The following is a 15573-nucleotide window of genomic DNA, read 5'->3' on the forward strand; positions in this document are numbered from 1 at the left end:
GTATTTGTTTTTGTACTCACTATTCCACAATTGATCCTAAAGGTCTTATCCTGTGGCTAAAACTATTTAAGTTACAATTGAGTAGCATTTAGTTAACTACTAAATCCCATATAAATAGAAGTTAATTCAAGTTTATAATCAACTTCCAGCCCCTTGAATTTGCTGAAAAAGTCGTCAATGCCTTCGACTAATCCATTTGACAACTAATTATTCAAATTTCATCTCTTGAGTAAATATTGTCTAGTCTCGATTATTATGTCACGCCTTGTTAATTAATTTATAAACAAGACGAAGAAGCACCCATCATTTCCATTCATTCCCATCACCATCAGCAACATCTTCGTCGTCGTCGTCGGGTTTATTGCTTTGTTGTTACATTATGCATCATACCAATTTCCATTTCCATATCCATTCAAATTTCCATCACAATTATTCAAGCATAATGAAATGAAGTTGCATTTTTTTGCTCAACCTCTTCACCCTCTCCCCTTCTTTCACTCTTATAAATTTGCATATTTCAATGTTTGCCTTGCTCATTTTTTTCTTGGGGCTTATCTTTTGCTTCGATCGGCATCGGTTTGTCTGTTATATAACTAATTTTGATATATATAAATGTGTTTTTTTTTCGGTTTGTTTTTCTGTGGATTTGTGTTGTGTTTTTTAACGCTTCTCGTAATTGGTAAAATTTGCATTTATTTTACGATAAATATGTATGTATTACTGCTTGTGCTTTGTCTCTTTCATTGGTCAATCAATTATGCATGCATAAATAAGAAAAAGAAAAAAAAAACCAAACGAAACTTATTGCTTGAAAAGAAATAGCGTTCCTCCGAGTATGAAAAACATTCGCACTGTTTCTAATTGACAATTATATTGAATCGATGGGCAAATAATTTATGCAAAACGTAAAAGGGTCGTGGGAACGTCTGCCACTATTGGGAAAAAGACTGCCATGACTACTACTTAGTAGTCTATATATACCATAAATCGCAAATGAAACTATATGAACAAATTGTATGTGAAAGTAAAGTTAGCTTTTAAATGTTGCATTTTAATACAAATATTCGATGGTGGTTTTAGGTGACCTGTCAAATATGGAAACTGCTTTTGTAGTGTTGCAAATGTCACTTGTTCTATTCTCATATCAATAAACTATGTGCATATATAATCACAAATGAAACTAAATGAACAATTTGTATGTGAAAGTACAGGGAACAGTAAAATGTGTTGCATGTTAATTAAAATATTTGATGGTGGTTTTAGGTAACCTGTCAAAATGTACTTGTTCCATTCGCACATCAATTAACTATGTATATAATGGCAAATGAAACTATAGGGAAGTTTACTTTAGAATGTTGCTTTTTAAATAAAATTACACTTTGCAAATGTAGTGTGGTGAAAATAAATGTACATATAAATTTCTCTAGTTCCAACCAACTAGAACTACGTCTTTTCAGTAATGTTGACACTTTTAGTCGACTATTCAAAGCAAAAGAAACTAGTTCCATTTTTTTAAATGCATCTTGAATGCATTTTTATAGTGTTGTACAGGCATAACATATGCATGGTTATGAATGAAAATGGAATAATTCAATACTGGGCAGTACTTAATGAAGATGTAATTACCCTCTAGTACGCTAGAGAAGAGCAAGTCCTCTCAGCGTTTCAGTTAAGCCCTATCTCTTTCACACTGTATCTCTTTCTTAAACTCGATTTGTTTTCGTCGTTGTCGTATCATCTTGTGAGTGCCGCAAACAAACCATAAAAGTGTTTGCAATTTGGTTTATCGACCTTCCCACCTCAAAAGGGGACTACATACATAGATGTACACAGTTTGACAAGCATTGACAGAACCACAGAACGCATTATTTAGCAATGAAAGTGGATTAGGCATGGTGATAGTGTTGTGTCGCTTTTCCCTCCTCTTTCCATCATCACGCTATTCTCTCTCTAGGTGTGTGTTTGCGTTTGCACCTGCAACCTACTTTTAACAGTAACAAGAGGAAGAAGACGAAGAAGCTATTTTCAAAAACCATGTCAATATTAGTAACGCCCATTTAACCAGTTTAAAAAGGCGTTAACAAACAATGTGGGTAGTGCATTCACAGATAGACAGCAGATACCGGTAGAGAGAAAGGATGGTTATGCAGGATTATGAAGGTGGAAGCGTAAAAATCTCTTCATAAATAATAGAGCAAGCGGAAAGAAGATATGATGATTAAACAAGTGGTAGCCAATTGTAGGGCGAAATGTGGGCGGTAAAAACTCCAAGGTCAGCAATGATGACAACGCCTCTTTTGAGCATCAAGGCCAAGCCCAGCCAAGCCTTCCAACTAACCGCAATCGTTAGGTTTTTGCGAGTTCCAATAATTGGCTTTTCCTTGTCAAACTTTTCCATAGACACTCACTCGATTCCGTTTATCTCTGTCGAACATATTTTCATTCCATCAGCAGCAACTTCGTTGCATTGCTAGGCATCTACTTGAAACTGCTGCCATTGCTGACATTGCTGGATGGCTGGCTGACTGGCTGACTGGCTGTTGGCATTGTTCGCACTATGCGGCGCAATTAGCGCTGACAATTAAACCAGAACAAGAATGAGCAATGAGCTGCAGAAGAAGATGACGGAGGTGGAGGAGCATATGTATGTACATTTACTTAGTATAGTATAAAAAAAAGGAGGTAGATTAAGGTGCTGCCGATAGACATAGAGAGAGAGAGAAAGAGAGAGAGAGAGAGAGAGAGAGACGGAGAAAAGGTGCGGGAGAGGTAGGTGCTGCACTTAAGCTGACACAAAACGGCAATGAAAACGACGCCACGACACGAAACTGACGACGACGACGACGCATGCCATGACAGACGCCAACTGGTAAAGTAAATTAGCTGCAGACAGCCAAAGAGTAGAAGCACGCGGGGGGAAAATAAGTTGATCAACATGGTTAGTAGCATAATTGCGCAGCGCCATTTAATCACAATTAAATTATATCTCATTTTTGCAAAAGAGAGAGAATACAAATAAATTGTAGCAAAAGTTGGACGGAAGGTTTTTACTTAATCAAATGAGAAAGGCAAAGTAGATGAGACTCTAGCGACTCCTTTATGAACGTCGTATGTAAACCGTATCCTTGTTATGGGAAATTGTTTTCATCATGTGAGGAGAGAGATTACAATTTGTTTACTTTCTTTTTCATATCATGAAAATTCACACAAATACCACATAGATTTATCTTAAAATTTATTTGCTAAATTAGGTCTCGTTTTTCACTTTAATAAAACAATTATTTTAGTATTCTCTATTATTGATTAAGATAAGATATTACATTTTCCATGACTAAATGGTCACCAGGTGACAGTTTGTTGAAGCAACGAATACGAAAAGGTGGAAAAGGGAGTATAATGAGTCTTAAGAAAGAGCATTACAACTTCTTTCTGTTTCCATTGCTTTGTTTTTTTGCACTGATAATGTCGGGAGTCTGGAGATAAGAATGATGAAGCTAGCCTATGACGTTTGGGCGTTTTGACGCACAATGCTGACAATGGCAGCAACAACAGCAACAAGTTCACTTTTCAATGGCAAAATATATACATAAATCTATAGTTACTCGATTTTTATTTTTGTTTATTTCTATTTTATTTTTTTTATTTTTTGTTTTGTCAAGTAAACTAAGTAAACAATTTAAATGGTGTTTGCGGTTCGGTTTTAGTCATGGTGGGCGACAGCCACCAAAATGTCAAGCGGAAATCAATTGCGGATTTTCCATATAATTTTGGCGAGGGATTAAAGTGTTTCTTGTTAGTTGTAGTAGGCGTCAGTTTCTAGTTTTGTGCCTGGGTAAATTGGTTTTACCAAATTAATTGTATACATTTGTTACCCTATTAAGAATTTAAACAACATAAGGTAAATAAACTAGATAAACAAAGTAAAAAGATCAAGTTTCATATTTATCACTTGTTATTATTTGGATAAACAACAAAGTAGTAGTAACTTTAGAGTATTTCTTAGTCGGCGAGTACTAAAATGTTTCATGATAATCCATTATATATCGATATTTTTTTTTAGAGAGATTTCAAAGAGATTATTTAGTGACAAATATTAAAAAAAAATGAAGTCATTATTTGTTTAGAGGTTTGGTCAATATAAAAATTGGTCAATAGGGTGCAAAAAATTGCACAACCGCTTACACGCACACACAGACATGTGCTTTTTGAGGCCTTATCTAACAGGCTTTTGTGTCGGTGTCCCAACAATTTGTATTAGGGTCAAGTTGGCATTTTTACACATATTCGCATTAACAATTATTTATTTATTTTTGGGTTATGCGTTTTATGTGTTTCTCTCTAACATTCATATGTCTATGGATGTATCTATCCCTCTTTCTCAGTGTCTTTTGTTTACGGTCTACGCCTCTTTCTCAATTTGGAAATTTTCTTTTAAAGTGAATGCACGTTGCAAATTACGTGGCCCTTGAAGGTGACAGCGCGTCAAGAGAATTGCATTTTATGATGACTTGGCATTGTGCAAACATCGTTAGTGGCTGCCGCCAGGAGTGGCAATAGAGCCATTGGTAAGGAGGGGGTAGATGGTGGAGGGCTGTATTGTACTTGCTGACTGAAACAAAAACTTGAAACCGATTTTCAGTTAATTTAAGCAAATGAATGAATTGTGCATCGACAGAGTAAAATCACAGTCAGTCAGGCCCAACTGCAATTAGATGATTATTATCAACATCATGATGACGATGAATAATAATGATTCATGAGTCGCAAAATGATGCAATGCCAATTGCAGTCAAATTATCACAAATATGCAAAAAGCCACAACAACAACAATGCGATTACTGTTTGAGAATTGAATTATAGTGGCTAAACAAATGTGCTAAGTGGGTCATGATACACTAAGTATATATAGTAAAGTAGACTAAATAGATCTCCGACTGATTTAGTTGATATTTAATAGCCAATTGTAAATAATAAAATTGAGACTGAACGATCATCTTCACTCTTTACTCACTAACTCTCTCTTTCTATTTAGCTAATCAAATGGAAATGTCTCTTCTCCATTGATAAATGCGGCATCTATTATTATTAACATAATTAAATCTATTCTGCTGCCCAAAGAAATTTGTGGTCCATTTGTTGTATACGATTTATTAAAGATCATTTCAAAATAAATACAAATAGATAACCAATTTAGCTGAGTATGGGTAGAGCATATAGAATGTATATGTATATATACATATCAGATGGAATGATTTTTTCATAATTTATGGTATATATTGTTTTTAGTTTGCAAATTTCATGAGCGTATCTAAAGAATAAACAAAAGAAACAAAAATGACACAAGTTGTCATAAAAGTCTGTCTCGATTCCTGACAAAAAAGTCTTATTCTCTACCTAAAGATATTTTCCTCTCTTCCGCACTTCTTTCAGTTTCTTTCGCTTTCTTTTCCCTGGGTTGTTTATTCCATTTGGTAAAGTGATTTTGGGTTTTATTTTTTCCCATGTTCATCCTCTCTTGGCTGACATTACTTGACGGGCAGAATATTTGCTGATTGAATTATAGAGCAGACTTCAGCTGCTGCATTATTAATTTTGCTTCTCATATGGATTTTTCTGTTTTGTTTTTGGCCAGCAGAAAAGATGGTGGAGAGACGGGAGAGGAGCTGCTGGCCAAAAGGAGCACAAAAGTAGGCATATTTGCATTTGGGATTAATCATGCTGTAGCTCATATCCTGCATATTAATGAAAATAATTATTGGCGTACAGCATATGAAATATAAATAGCTTTTCCATGGACACTGACATACTGTGTATGCGTGTGTGTGTGTGCGTGTGTGTGTTTAAACATGTGGGAGCGAGGTAGATAAAACAGTTGGACCGATTGATTGCTGGAATGTTGGTTATATCAGCATTAATTAATAAACTGGACATCAAGATTTTCAATATAATTCTCTGTAATAGTATTTACATGATTTAAACAAAAAAACTATTGAGGAGAGCTAAAACCATTTCAGCCGAAATCTAAATACTCTTTACACAACCGTTATGGATGTTTCCTCCCCCTTAACCCCCTTGTCATCATAGTCTGGTCTAGTTACTACGCTTGGCTCCGATCAATATTGATATTCTCCTTTTGGCTAAAAGAATATTGCATAAAAAAAATAATAATTGAAACAACTTCCCACATTTGGCCATGACAGTTAAAAGAGATTTTAATAATTGAAACATTGTTGTTGTCTAGTAGCGGGTGTAGGAAATGGACTAAGAGATACAGATATACACACACACACACACACACACACACACACACACGTTGTTGAACAAAACGATACAAATAATCTGCATATAAATCAGCGTTCGCTGCTTTGATGCAGTTTAAACCCAACCAGACCAGAGACATCAGATATACATATAAAGATGGATTGCGATAGACATGAGATTGAGGAGATCTCGCTTAAGTGGCAGGAAGCAAAAAATTTCAATTGACACCCACAACGGAAGAGTAAAGATAAAAAAAAAATAGTAATAATAAAATGAAATAAAAACTGAATGGCGAAAAACTCAATTAGCTTTTATAGAAAAGTCAAGTCCAAAATGTAATCTGTCTGTGGCTAAAGCCAAAGCCAAGTCACGTCAGTTGAGTTCAAGTCAGCAGCAGCACGTGCCTGATTTGCCCAGATACATATACAATATATATAAATATATATATACATATATTCTTGCCATAAAATTGATATGCTCTGCTCCCTCTCTCTCTCTCTCTTTCTCTCTGTCTCTGAATTGTATGAGAAATACCAAATTCCATATTCTGTGGTGGCGCTGTCAGTTGCCAACTATATCAACCTCAAGAGACAGGGATAGCAGAGTTAGAGAGACACAACAAAATATGCATGAGGTCAAAGTTGAGGCTTTTTAGCCAGTTGACTTTTGACATATGCCAACCAAAATAAAGGGGCAAAAAAATATACATATAAATATTTGAAAAGGGAAAGTATCAAGTTTTTTTTTCGACTATAAGCATCCGCCCAGGTGTGTGTTGCCTGACTTGATTCAGACGAGCCTCTGCTTCGCATCTCTTTCATCTAACCAGCTTTTTGTTGATGTCCAGTGAAACGCATCCTCCTCCAGCAAACCACAAGCCTGGCAGCTTAACAATTATGGCACGCACTCTAATGAGAGACTTGGTTGTCCACCACCACCTCCTCTTTCAACGACCAACCCAACTATCCTAACTATCCCGAACATCCCATCCCAACATCATCATCATCACCTCCATATACTCTTGTGTTCTAGTGCTGGTCCTCCTTATGGCTTATCGTTTACCGTTGCCCAACCTCATAAACCAGATAATGCCCCCCAGTTGCAGTTCTGCTTCTCTGTTCTCGCCGTTGTTGTATCACTCTTTGGCCATATAATGAGTTTGTTGTTTCTCCTCCATGGCATGGTGACATGGTGCAGTTGGCTGGCTAGCTAGCTAGCTAGCTGGTTGGTTGGTTGGTTTGCTGCTTTACTTTGGTCTGTTTCTGGTGGTGTGTGGTGCTTTACAGTGGTTATGAGCTGTCCCACTAATATCGTATGCAAAATGTGGTTCTTTATCAATTGAAGCTAAAAAAAAAAAAAAAAAAACTTGATTAGAAAAGTGGTTTATGGTTGCCCATGATTACTTTTAGTTATGAGGAAAATCAACAAATTAGTCCAAGAGTCAAGGTGATATATAAACTGGTCACAATTTCGTGTAGAAAACTGACTAGCTCTCGTATGGATCATTCAAGATTATTTCTAATGACCTAAACCCATCGAAATGCTAAAAATAGAAGAAAAAGGAATTAAAAGATAGACTTGTAATTAGGTTGCACTTGTAAGAAAGATACTGTTATCTGTGTGGTTGAAATAAATCGAGGACTTATTAAGCGAAACATTTTCTTATTTCCTTTTACTTTCTGCTTTACATTTTTCTTCATTTTAAAGACATGCCGATAGGCTGTTTATTGATTATGTTTAATCTACGACTAGTGTTAGATAATTCCTTATACACGTCATAATTAAGAACTAGTTTTAATGAAAGAAAGATATTTAATATAGACTACAATCAATCAAAGGACCAGTTTATCAAGGTATCCTTTTTTGTCCTTTTACCCCGACAGACAATTTCTCTTTTGATAACTAGTGTTCATATACTAATTACGTGTAATGAACGATTTTCAACACTTTTTTTGGTTGTCATTTCATTGTTGAGTTGCCACTGTGCAGTATTTTTTGCCTGCAACACACGCATCGCAGCAGCTAAAGCATCTGTTTCAGGTTGATTCTTCTTCTTCATGTGCTGGTTGCTCTTCTAGATCTCCCTGCTGATTTCCACATCTTCATCTTAGTTTTTCACGCCTTGTGGCTGTTACCGTTGCTGCTGAAGCTGCCGCAGCACGTTTTTCGTTTTGTTTTGAGTATTTTGTTTTGATTTTGCTGCTTCTACCCACACGCACACACATATGTATATATACTCTTAAGTATGAGACACAGATACTCGAGACACTCATAGATACTCACGCATACATTGAGGCATTCCCATTCGGTTTTTGTTTTAATTCTTTTGCTTCGCACACAAAGAGCCAGCCAGCCCTCTCCCCCCTTGATAAAGAATGAAAATCCAACACACACAGAACGAACGCGGCGGCGATGGCAACGGCAACGGCAACATCAACGACTACAATGACGACTACGACTACGACGACGACGACGACGATATACAACAACATCGAGTTCTAAATACATTCGTCTAGCGCTTGCTACTCAGTCAGTCAGTCAGTCGCAAAAACGTTTAGCGTCGAGACGGACGACAAAAAAAAAAAAAACAAAAAAAAACCGAAAAAAAGAAAAAGATTTTTTTTTATTTTTGTTGTGTTGAAAATTACAAGAAACAAGAAGAAACGAAACGTTCGTCGTCGAGTGTGTCTTGTGTGAAGTTGATGCGAGTGAAAAGCGCTTTTCTATTTTCGCCTCAAGTGCAGGCAGGCAGGCAAGCAGAGCAGAGCTGAGCAGAGGCTGTGGCAGCCTGGCAGACGATAGACTCAACCGACCCCCAGTAGTTGAAGATCCTACCATCTCGTTTCGCTGCAGCAGCACTTGATGCGCGTGTCTTACTTTCTAAAATAAAATATATATAAATATATCTAAGAAGAAAAAGGAAAAAAAAGATTTAGAAGCTAGTCAGTTGGCTGAATTTAACCAGTTTTTTTTGTGTGCCGTCGAGACCGCAACCGCGCAACCACCAAGTGTTGACAATGCTAGCCATTAAGGAGTGTCTTATACGCGAAGGTGTGCTCAATTTGGATAGCAGTCGCCCCACTGCTTCCACCATCAGCAACGGCAACGGCAACGGCAATGGCAACTGCAACAGACATCGTCAGTTCCAGCAACAGAGGCAGCAGCAATTGCATACCAGCAAAAGTAGCAGCAATATGGATATGCCTTGCTATCGCAGTTAGTATCTAAACATAAATATCAGTAGAAACACAACACGCGGTGTTATATGGTATCTCATTCACTTTACCCACCTACGCAACTGCGAACCTAGAGCAATTGATAGCATAGTGTGAGCTCTAGTTGTTGTATCTGTATCTCTGTCTCCCTCTCTCTCTCTCTCTCTCTGTTTGTATCGCTGAGATACATTTTTGCCAATTTCTTCATAAATGTACGAGATACGTGAATGTCCGACCGCCCTTTTGTGTGATAATTTACTAAAATGTGACATTGACACTGAGTTTGTCCGCCACCACCACCACCCCCCAAAACGCCCTCCTCTCTATTCTTCTTTATTTAATTGTGTTTTGTGTAGTCGGCGCGGGGGGTGACGATATCTTTCTTTCAATAGGTGAATGAAAACATTGACATTTTTGTTATTTTCCTCAAACTAAACACAGCTGATTAAAGGAATATACTACATATGTATGTATGCATGTACTTTCAATGAATTGGCTTTCTATGGATTTACTATGAAATCGCTGAAACATTTAAAGAAGTGGAAAAAATTCCTTGTATTTCAACAGCTGATTACAAATATATGTAGTGCTGACACTTTCTAAGCAAGATCCAAAGATTAAAATATAAACTTCATCGCATAAGCACACCAGGCATATGTATATATGTATGTACTTTTTTTATATATATTTCAATAACTAAATCAGGTTTCATCGTCCACCCGCTTCTTTGTGCAACAGCTTTCTTACACATTTTCTAGTTATTAAGTTTATTACCCAACAGAAGTGTTTTTTTTTTTTTTTTTGCCCGTGTTTACTTTAAATTCCAATTTACAAGTTCAAAGTTTTCCATTTAAATCACTCATATACCACACACACAGCTCTGCCATTTTGTTATATTATGTTGCAGAACTTTATTTTTAATACCCTAACTGATGAATGGGTATGATCTAGTTGCACAAACTTTAGTAAATTTAACCTTTGGTTAGTGGCAAAATAGTTCGTTACTATCTCTTAGTTAATCGGAGGTTTTATGCAATATCCTTTGGATATTACAAATGGGGCGAAACAAATAATTTCTTTGTTTTTTTTTCAAGTACTTTGAACAATCTTCAAAATTATATTATATTAAATTATATTTTTAACCTTTGGTTAATCGCTCAAATTGATTAGTTTATTTATTGAGCTGTGACTACTAACTCTAACTAGTATATATATATTTTCCATAATTTCCTGGCATTTACATATCCATTAAATTTTCTAGATTTTCTGACTGACTCTTCAGATCTCCCGACTCGTCGAGCATACCCCTCGACTTGATATATATAGACAAATTGTTAGGTTATTTTTAGACTCTGGCGTCGTTCAGCTATCTCAGCTATTTCCTATATAAAAATTCTTTGGTTTTTGTTATTGTGTCGTGGATTATTGTTTAATAAACTGTTAATGATTTGTATGGCCTTTGTTTACTAACAAATTGTTGTTATTGTTGTTGTTGTTGTCATGCACATTGTCTTATGATTTGAAAACTTTAACACTCCCAACCGGTCTCCCCCTCCACCCTGTAACCCACCATGTAATGCATTGTCTTTTTTTCCTGCTTTCCAAGAGTTATTCCCAAAAAGAGTGAAAGAAAAGATTGTTACTTTTGATGTGGTTTGGTTATGGTGGTGGTGGTGTTGGTGGTGTTAGATTTTGTTGTTGTTATGTCATTTGTCTATGGAGTTAGTTTTTAATACCTTTTATTTGATTTGATTGCTTTTGTTGTTATTTCACCTTCCAATCACACCTCCTCCTCCTCCTTCTCCCCATTCCTTTACACTTTAACAATCTGTCCACTTGTGCTGTGCACCTGTATATCTCTATGTATTTCTATTCTGTCTTAAATCTTGATATATTGCTCATTTTTATAGTTTATATTGTAAAAGGCTTAAGTGCTAAACTAAAGTAAAGCTGCCGAGAGATAGAGAGTCAAATGACCCGTACCAATAGACAAAACCTGAACCACGAACCCAACCTCTGTATTTGTATATAAAGTTGTCCGCAATCAAAGGCCATTTGTAAATACTTTTGTGAAGCTTAACTCTTTTAGCTGTGGCAGATAAATAAATGTTTCTAGAGGTATCAGTCTAATAGATCCCAGAACGAAACGGATCGTAACGAAGAACTGGTTAAATGTGTCTTTAGCTTCGAATAATCGTTTCATCGTGATGATGAATGCTAAGCATAGATAATGATAATGATTTTTAACTTCCTGTATATAAATTCTTTAAAAAATTTGCTTGTAAACAAAATTAAAATACAAACAGCCATATCTAGTATGTCCAATGCTAAATGAAGCTAGATGCGGGATCATATAGTTTTCCCATTTCTGATACCAATTCGACTAGACTCACTGCAAGGGGAAAGAGAGAGAGTATTGTATATTGTGATTGATTTGTTGCCAGAATTAATTAGAATTTGTGTAAAGTTAACATGAAATTGTTACCTAAATTGTTTGCCTAACGTTTAAGCGAAATTAATTATAATTCTGTTGACTAGTATTTATGTACATATGTATATATAAGGTACATACATATATACATATGTACCTTATGTATATTGGAAAAAAGCGTTGAACCGTTCCGCGATGAAAAGCAAACAAAAACATTGATGAAAGTTTCCTCCAATTCGTATGGAAATGTCAATGCACCCACAACCAGCAACATAAAAACAAGCAAAATAAAAATGAAGTAAGTAAGTCGTCTCGCCGACTTAGGTATACCATACACCAGTAAATCAAATATTTCAACTTTATTAAACAAATGCATTTTCACATGCTTTTTACAAGCATATCTTAGTATCTCGCTCACTCAATCATATGAGCACCCTAGCGCCCCCACCAGCCAACGACCAACTCCGGCCTTATGGAAAAACGTTTATATGCATAACTCGACTGTTTTTTGTCCGATTTTGATCAAATTTGGTATTTTGATAGATATTAGTATTAAATTTAAGTGTGCCAAATTTGATTGCATAAGGTAAAAAAATACGGGAGATAATCAAGTTTTTCAAATTACGGGGGCGGAAAAGGGCGTGGCAAAATCTTTATACATACAAAATGTGTGCATTTACTAAGCGAATATACATACCAAATATTGTGTCTCTAGGTAGAATAGTTTTTGAGATAAACGCTTTTTTTAAATTGCGGGGGCGGAAAGGGGCGTGGCAAAAATTTGAAATAAACTTGATCACTCTACATACTACACGAGTCTACGTACCAAATTTGGTGGCTCTAACTCTTACAGTCTCCGAGATCTAGGTGTTCATACGGACGGACGGACGGACGGACGGACGGACGGACAGACGGACATGGCTAGATCGACTCGGTTGTTGATCCTGATCAAGAATATATATACTTTATGGGGTCGGAGAAGCTTCCTTCTGCCTGTTACATACATTTTGGCGACTTTAATATACCATTTCACCCTATGGGTGTATGGTATAAAAAAACCAAGAAAAATAATTGAAAACAAACAATTTGTATGCCTTTTGTTATTTTTATTTTCCAGTAAAGTGGCAAAAAAAAAAAAATAAAATAAAAGAAAAATGCATTTATTATTACACTTGGTTTTTCATAAATTTCATCACTAAAAAAAAAAACCCCAAAACGAAAGTGACAAAAAAGAGTTTCCCCATAAGTGAATAATAACAACGGCAACAATTTAATATTCATTGTTGCATTTACGCAATTGCTAAATTTGGGAAAATGGAAAACGGAAAATCGTTTTGAAGAGAAGTTAGGCAAAATGCCAACGTGTGTGGGATATTCTCCAATATCAGGCACAGCAGCAGCAACAAAAACCCAGCAGAAAAAAAAAGAAGGAAGCAAAAACCAGAAAATCAGCAAAAAAAAAAGAAAAAAAAACTTTTCAATGGTCGCCTGCCAAAAATGTAAAAATTAAATAAATAAACCAGCTGCAAAATAGTAGAACAACACAAATTCTTATTGGCATTTTGCCTTTTGGGTTATTAAACCAAGCAAAACAGATTTGCATTTGCCTGCAATAGCGAGAGTAATACGAAAAGTTAACCAAAAACACTGAGTAAATAATTGATATAAAAAGGAGTAGTGAATTCGAAACGAGCTTCTTCTAAAGCATCTATTTCTAACAACCCTATCCAAATAACGTAAAATATATATCTAAGATGATATGTTTAACCCATTGATATTATTCATGGAAAAAACTACAAAGTATTTCTCAGGAAACTCTTCAGATTACCCATGCAAAAAAAGATTTCAATAGTTATATAGACAGGTTGAGAGAGGGGGCAAACTTTGTTTTTGACTTCGCGTAACTAAACCGCTTACAGTCAGAGCAATAACAAACGACAGAAACAGCAACATTTTTGCGGCTTCGTTGCGTATTAACCAAACCCCAACAAAAAACGCTTCTGTGTGTGGCAAGCAGCAGCAGCAACAGCAGCAGAAGTGGCTAGCCAACTGATTGATCGATTGTCTTGGGCCCCTCAGGTTGCATAATTAATATTATGGCCAGGCAGGCCAGGCTACCAGTTACAGCTACAGCTTAAACTTGCTGCAGAAATATTGTCATAAGATTGTCAAGGGGCAGACACACATAGCCTATAAATACATTCAACATTGTGTGTGTGTGTGTGTGTGTGTGTGTGTGTATATGTATGTATGTGTGTGTGGTAGCAGCAGGCAAAAGAGAAAAAGTTGAATCAATATTGAACGCAACAGCAAAAAGGCAAAGGAGAAAAAAAATTAATTTTGCAGTTGTTGCTGCTGCCTTTGTTTACAGTTTTCTGTATGCGTCTTATTTTTAAATGCAAGGGCAAACTGCTGAGCACCAGCAGCATGCACCACTCAGTTAGTCAGTTAGTCAGTCAGTCAGTCAATCAACCAATCATCCAACCACAGATTGACCGATTCAACGGTTTTTTAAAAATAACATTCCCAAATGCAATAAACACAATTTAATTATCAACAAAAATGAACCAAACTTTTCTTCATCATGTGAACTTGATGGGTTTCTTCTTTCTGCCTATAACTCACCCTCCTTTAAGAATCTTTTGAAATGTTGTGGGGCAGCCACACATCATCATCATCATCGTTTTCATCATCATTCGCATCATCAACACACAACAGCTTCGACAAAATTGTGTAATTTCTTGTGGCAATAAAAGCAGTTAAAATAAAAAGATGTTGTTGCTGTTTCGGGGGAAGATGTTGATGGATGGCATAAAGAGAGGAAATTGGGTTAAGTGAAGTTTATAACTCAGCAAACCGAACCGAAACGAACCTTACAAATATACAGATACATACATACAAACACATATTGGCTTGAGTGGGAAGAATATAATTTATCTACACACACACACACACACGCACATTCACTCTTGTACACACCCTTTTTCAGAAAAAGAGCATATTAGCAATACTAAGAAGAATATAATTCATTTTTAGAAGTGAAAACATCCAAATCGTCAGAATTCTGTTTTGTGGAAAATTCATTTCTCGTAGAATCAAGAAATACTAGAAAGAACAGGTGTCTCGATAGTGAGCTGTTTATTTTTTTATAGTATGCTTTTAGGGACATACGCCTACTAAGTGGAAATATTCATTGCATAAGTTAGGGAGCATGCACTTATACATTTCGGAATGTTTCATTTTATCTTACTGTCATCAAAGTTGTAAAAGTTGATAAAGGTAAATAATTTCACTCGTTGATGTACTTCATAGACTTAACTCAATTCTTAATTTGTTAGTTAATCATTGCATACTTTAGGGAGTAATAAAATCAAATTTCTTAATCTGCACTATAATTGCGCAGTTAGTTAAGAATTAACTCACTTGTGAAATTCTCTTAGTTCCTCACCTGGTCTAATTCATTTCTTTAATCTATTTTCTGCAATTGTCTTTGACCCAGAGTGACTCTTGAATAACAACAGAGACAAGGCAAGATAGACGAAACAAATAGGCAAATAGACAGCCAGACAAGAAATGACAAGACTGTCTGACGGAATAGAAAATCTCAGGCAATTTCATTGAAGACAATTAATTAAATTGTAAATTGAAATTCATTTTCATTTCAAA

General features: G+C 35.9%; 1 protein-coding gene across 2 annotated transcripts in view; it reads left to right on the plus strand.

Moving 5' to 3' along the window:
* LOC6645061 (mucin-19) overlaps positions 1–15573 on the plus strand; it is a 91798-nt gene that overhangs the window by 45182 nt on the left and 31043 nt on the right. Inside the window, exon 1 of one of the 2 annotated variants that reach the window (XM_023177177.2) lies at positions 9228–9477. The exons of the other annotated variant lie outside the window; for it this stretch is intronic. Within the exon in view, the coding sequence (XP_023032945.1) occupies positions 9279–9477 (199 nt within the window). The 5' untranslated portion in view covers positions 9228–9278. Of the gene's footprint in view, positions 1–9227; positions 9478–15573 lie in introns of those variants that run through there. 2 annotated transcript variants of the gene reach the window in all.

The sequence above is a fragment of the Drosophila willistoni genome (genome assembly GCF_018902025.1).
Source record: "Drosophila willistoni isolate 14030-0811.24 chromosome XR unlocalized genomic scaffold, UCI_dwil_1.1 Seg105, whole genome shotgun sequence".
Classification (NCBI taxonomy): domain Eukaryota; kingdom Metazoa; phylum Arthropoda; class Insecta; order Diptera; family Drosophilidae; genus Drosophila; species Drosophila willistoni.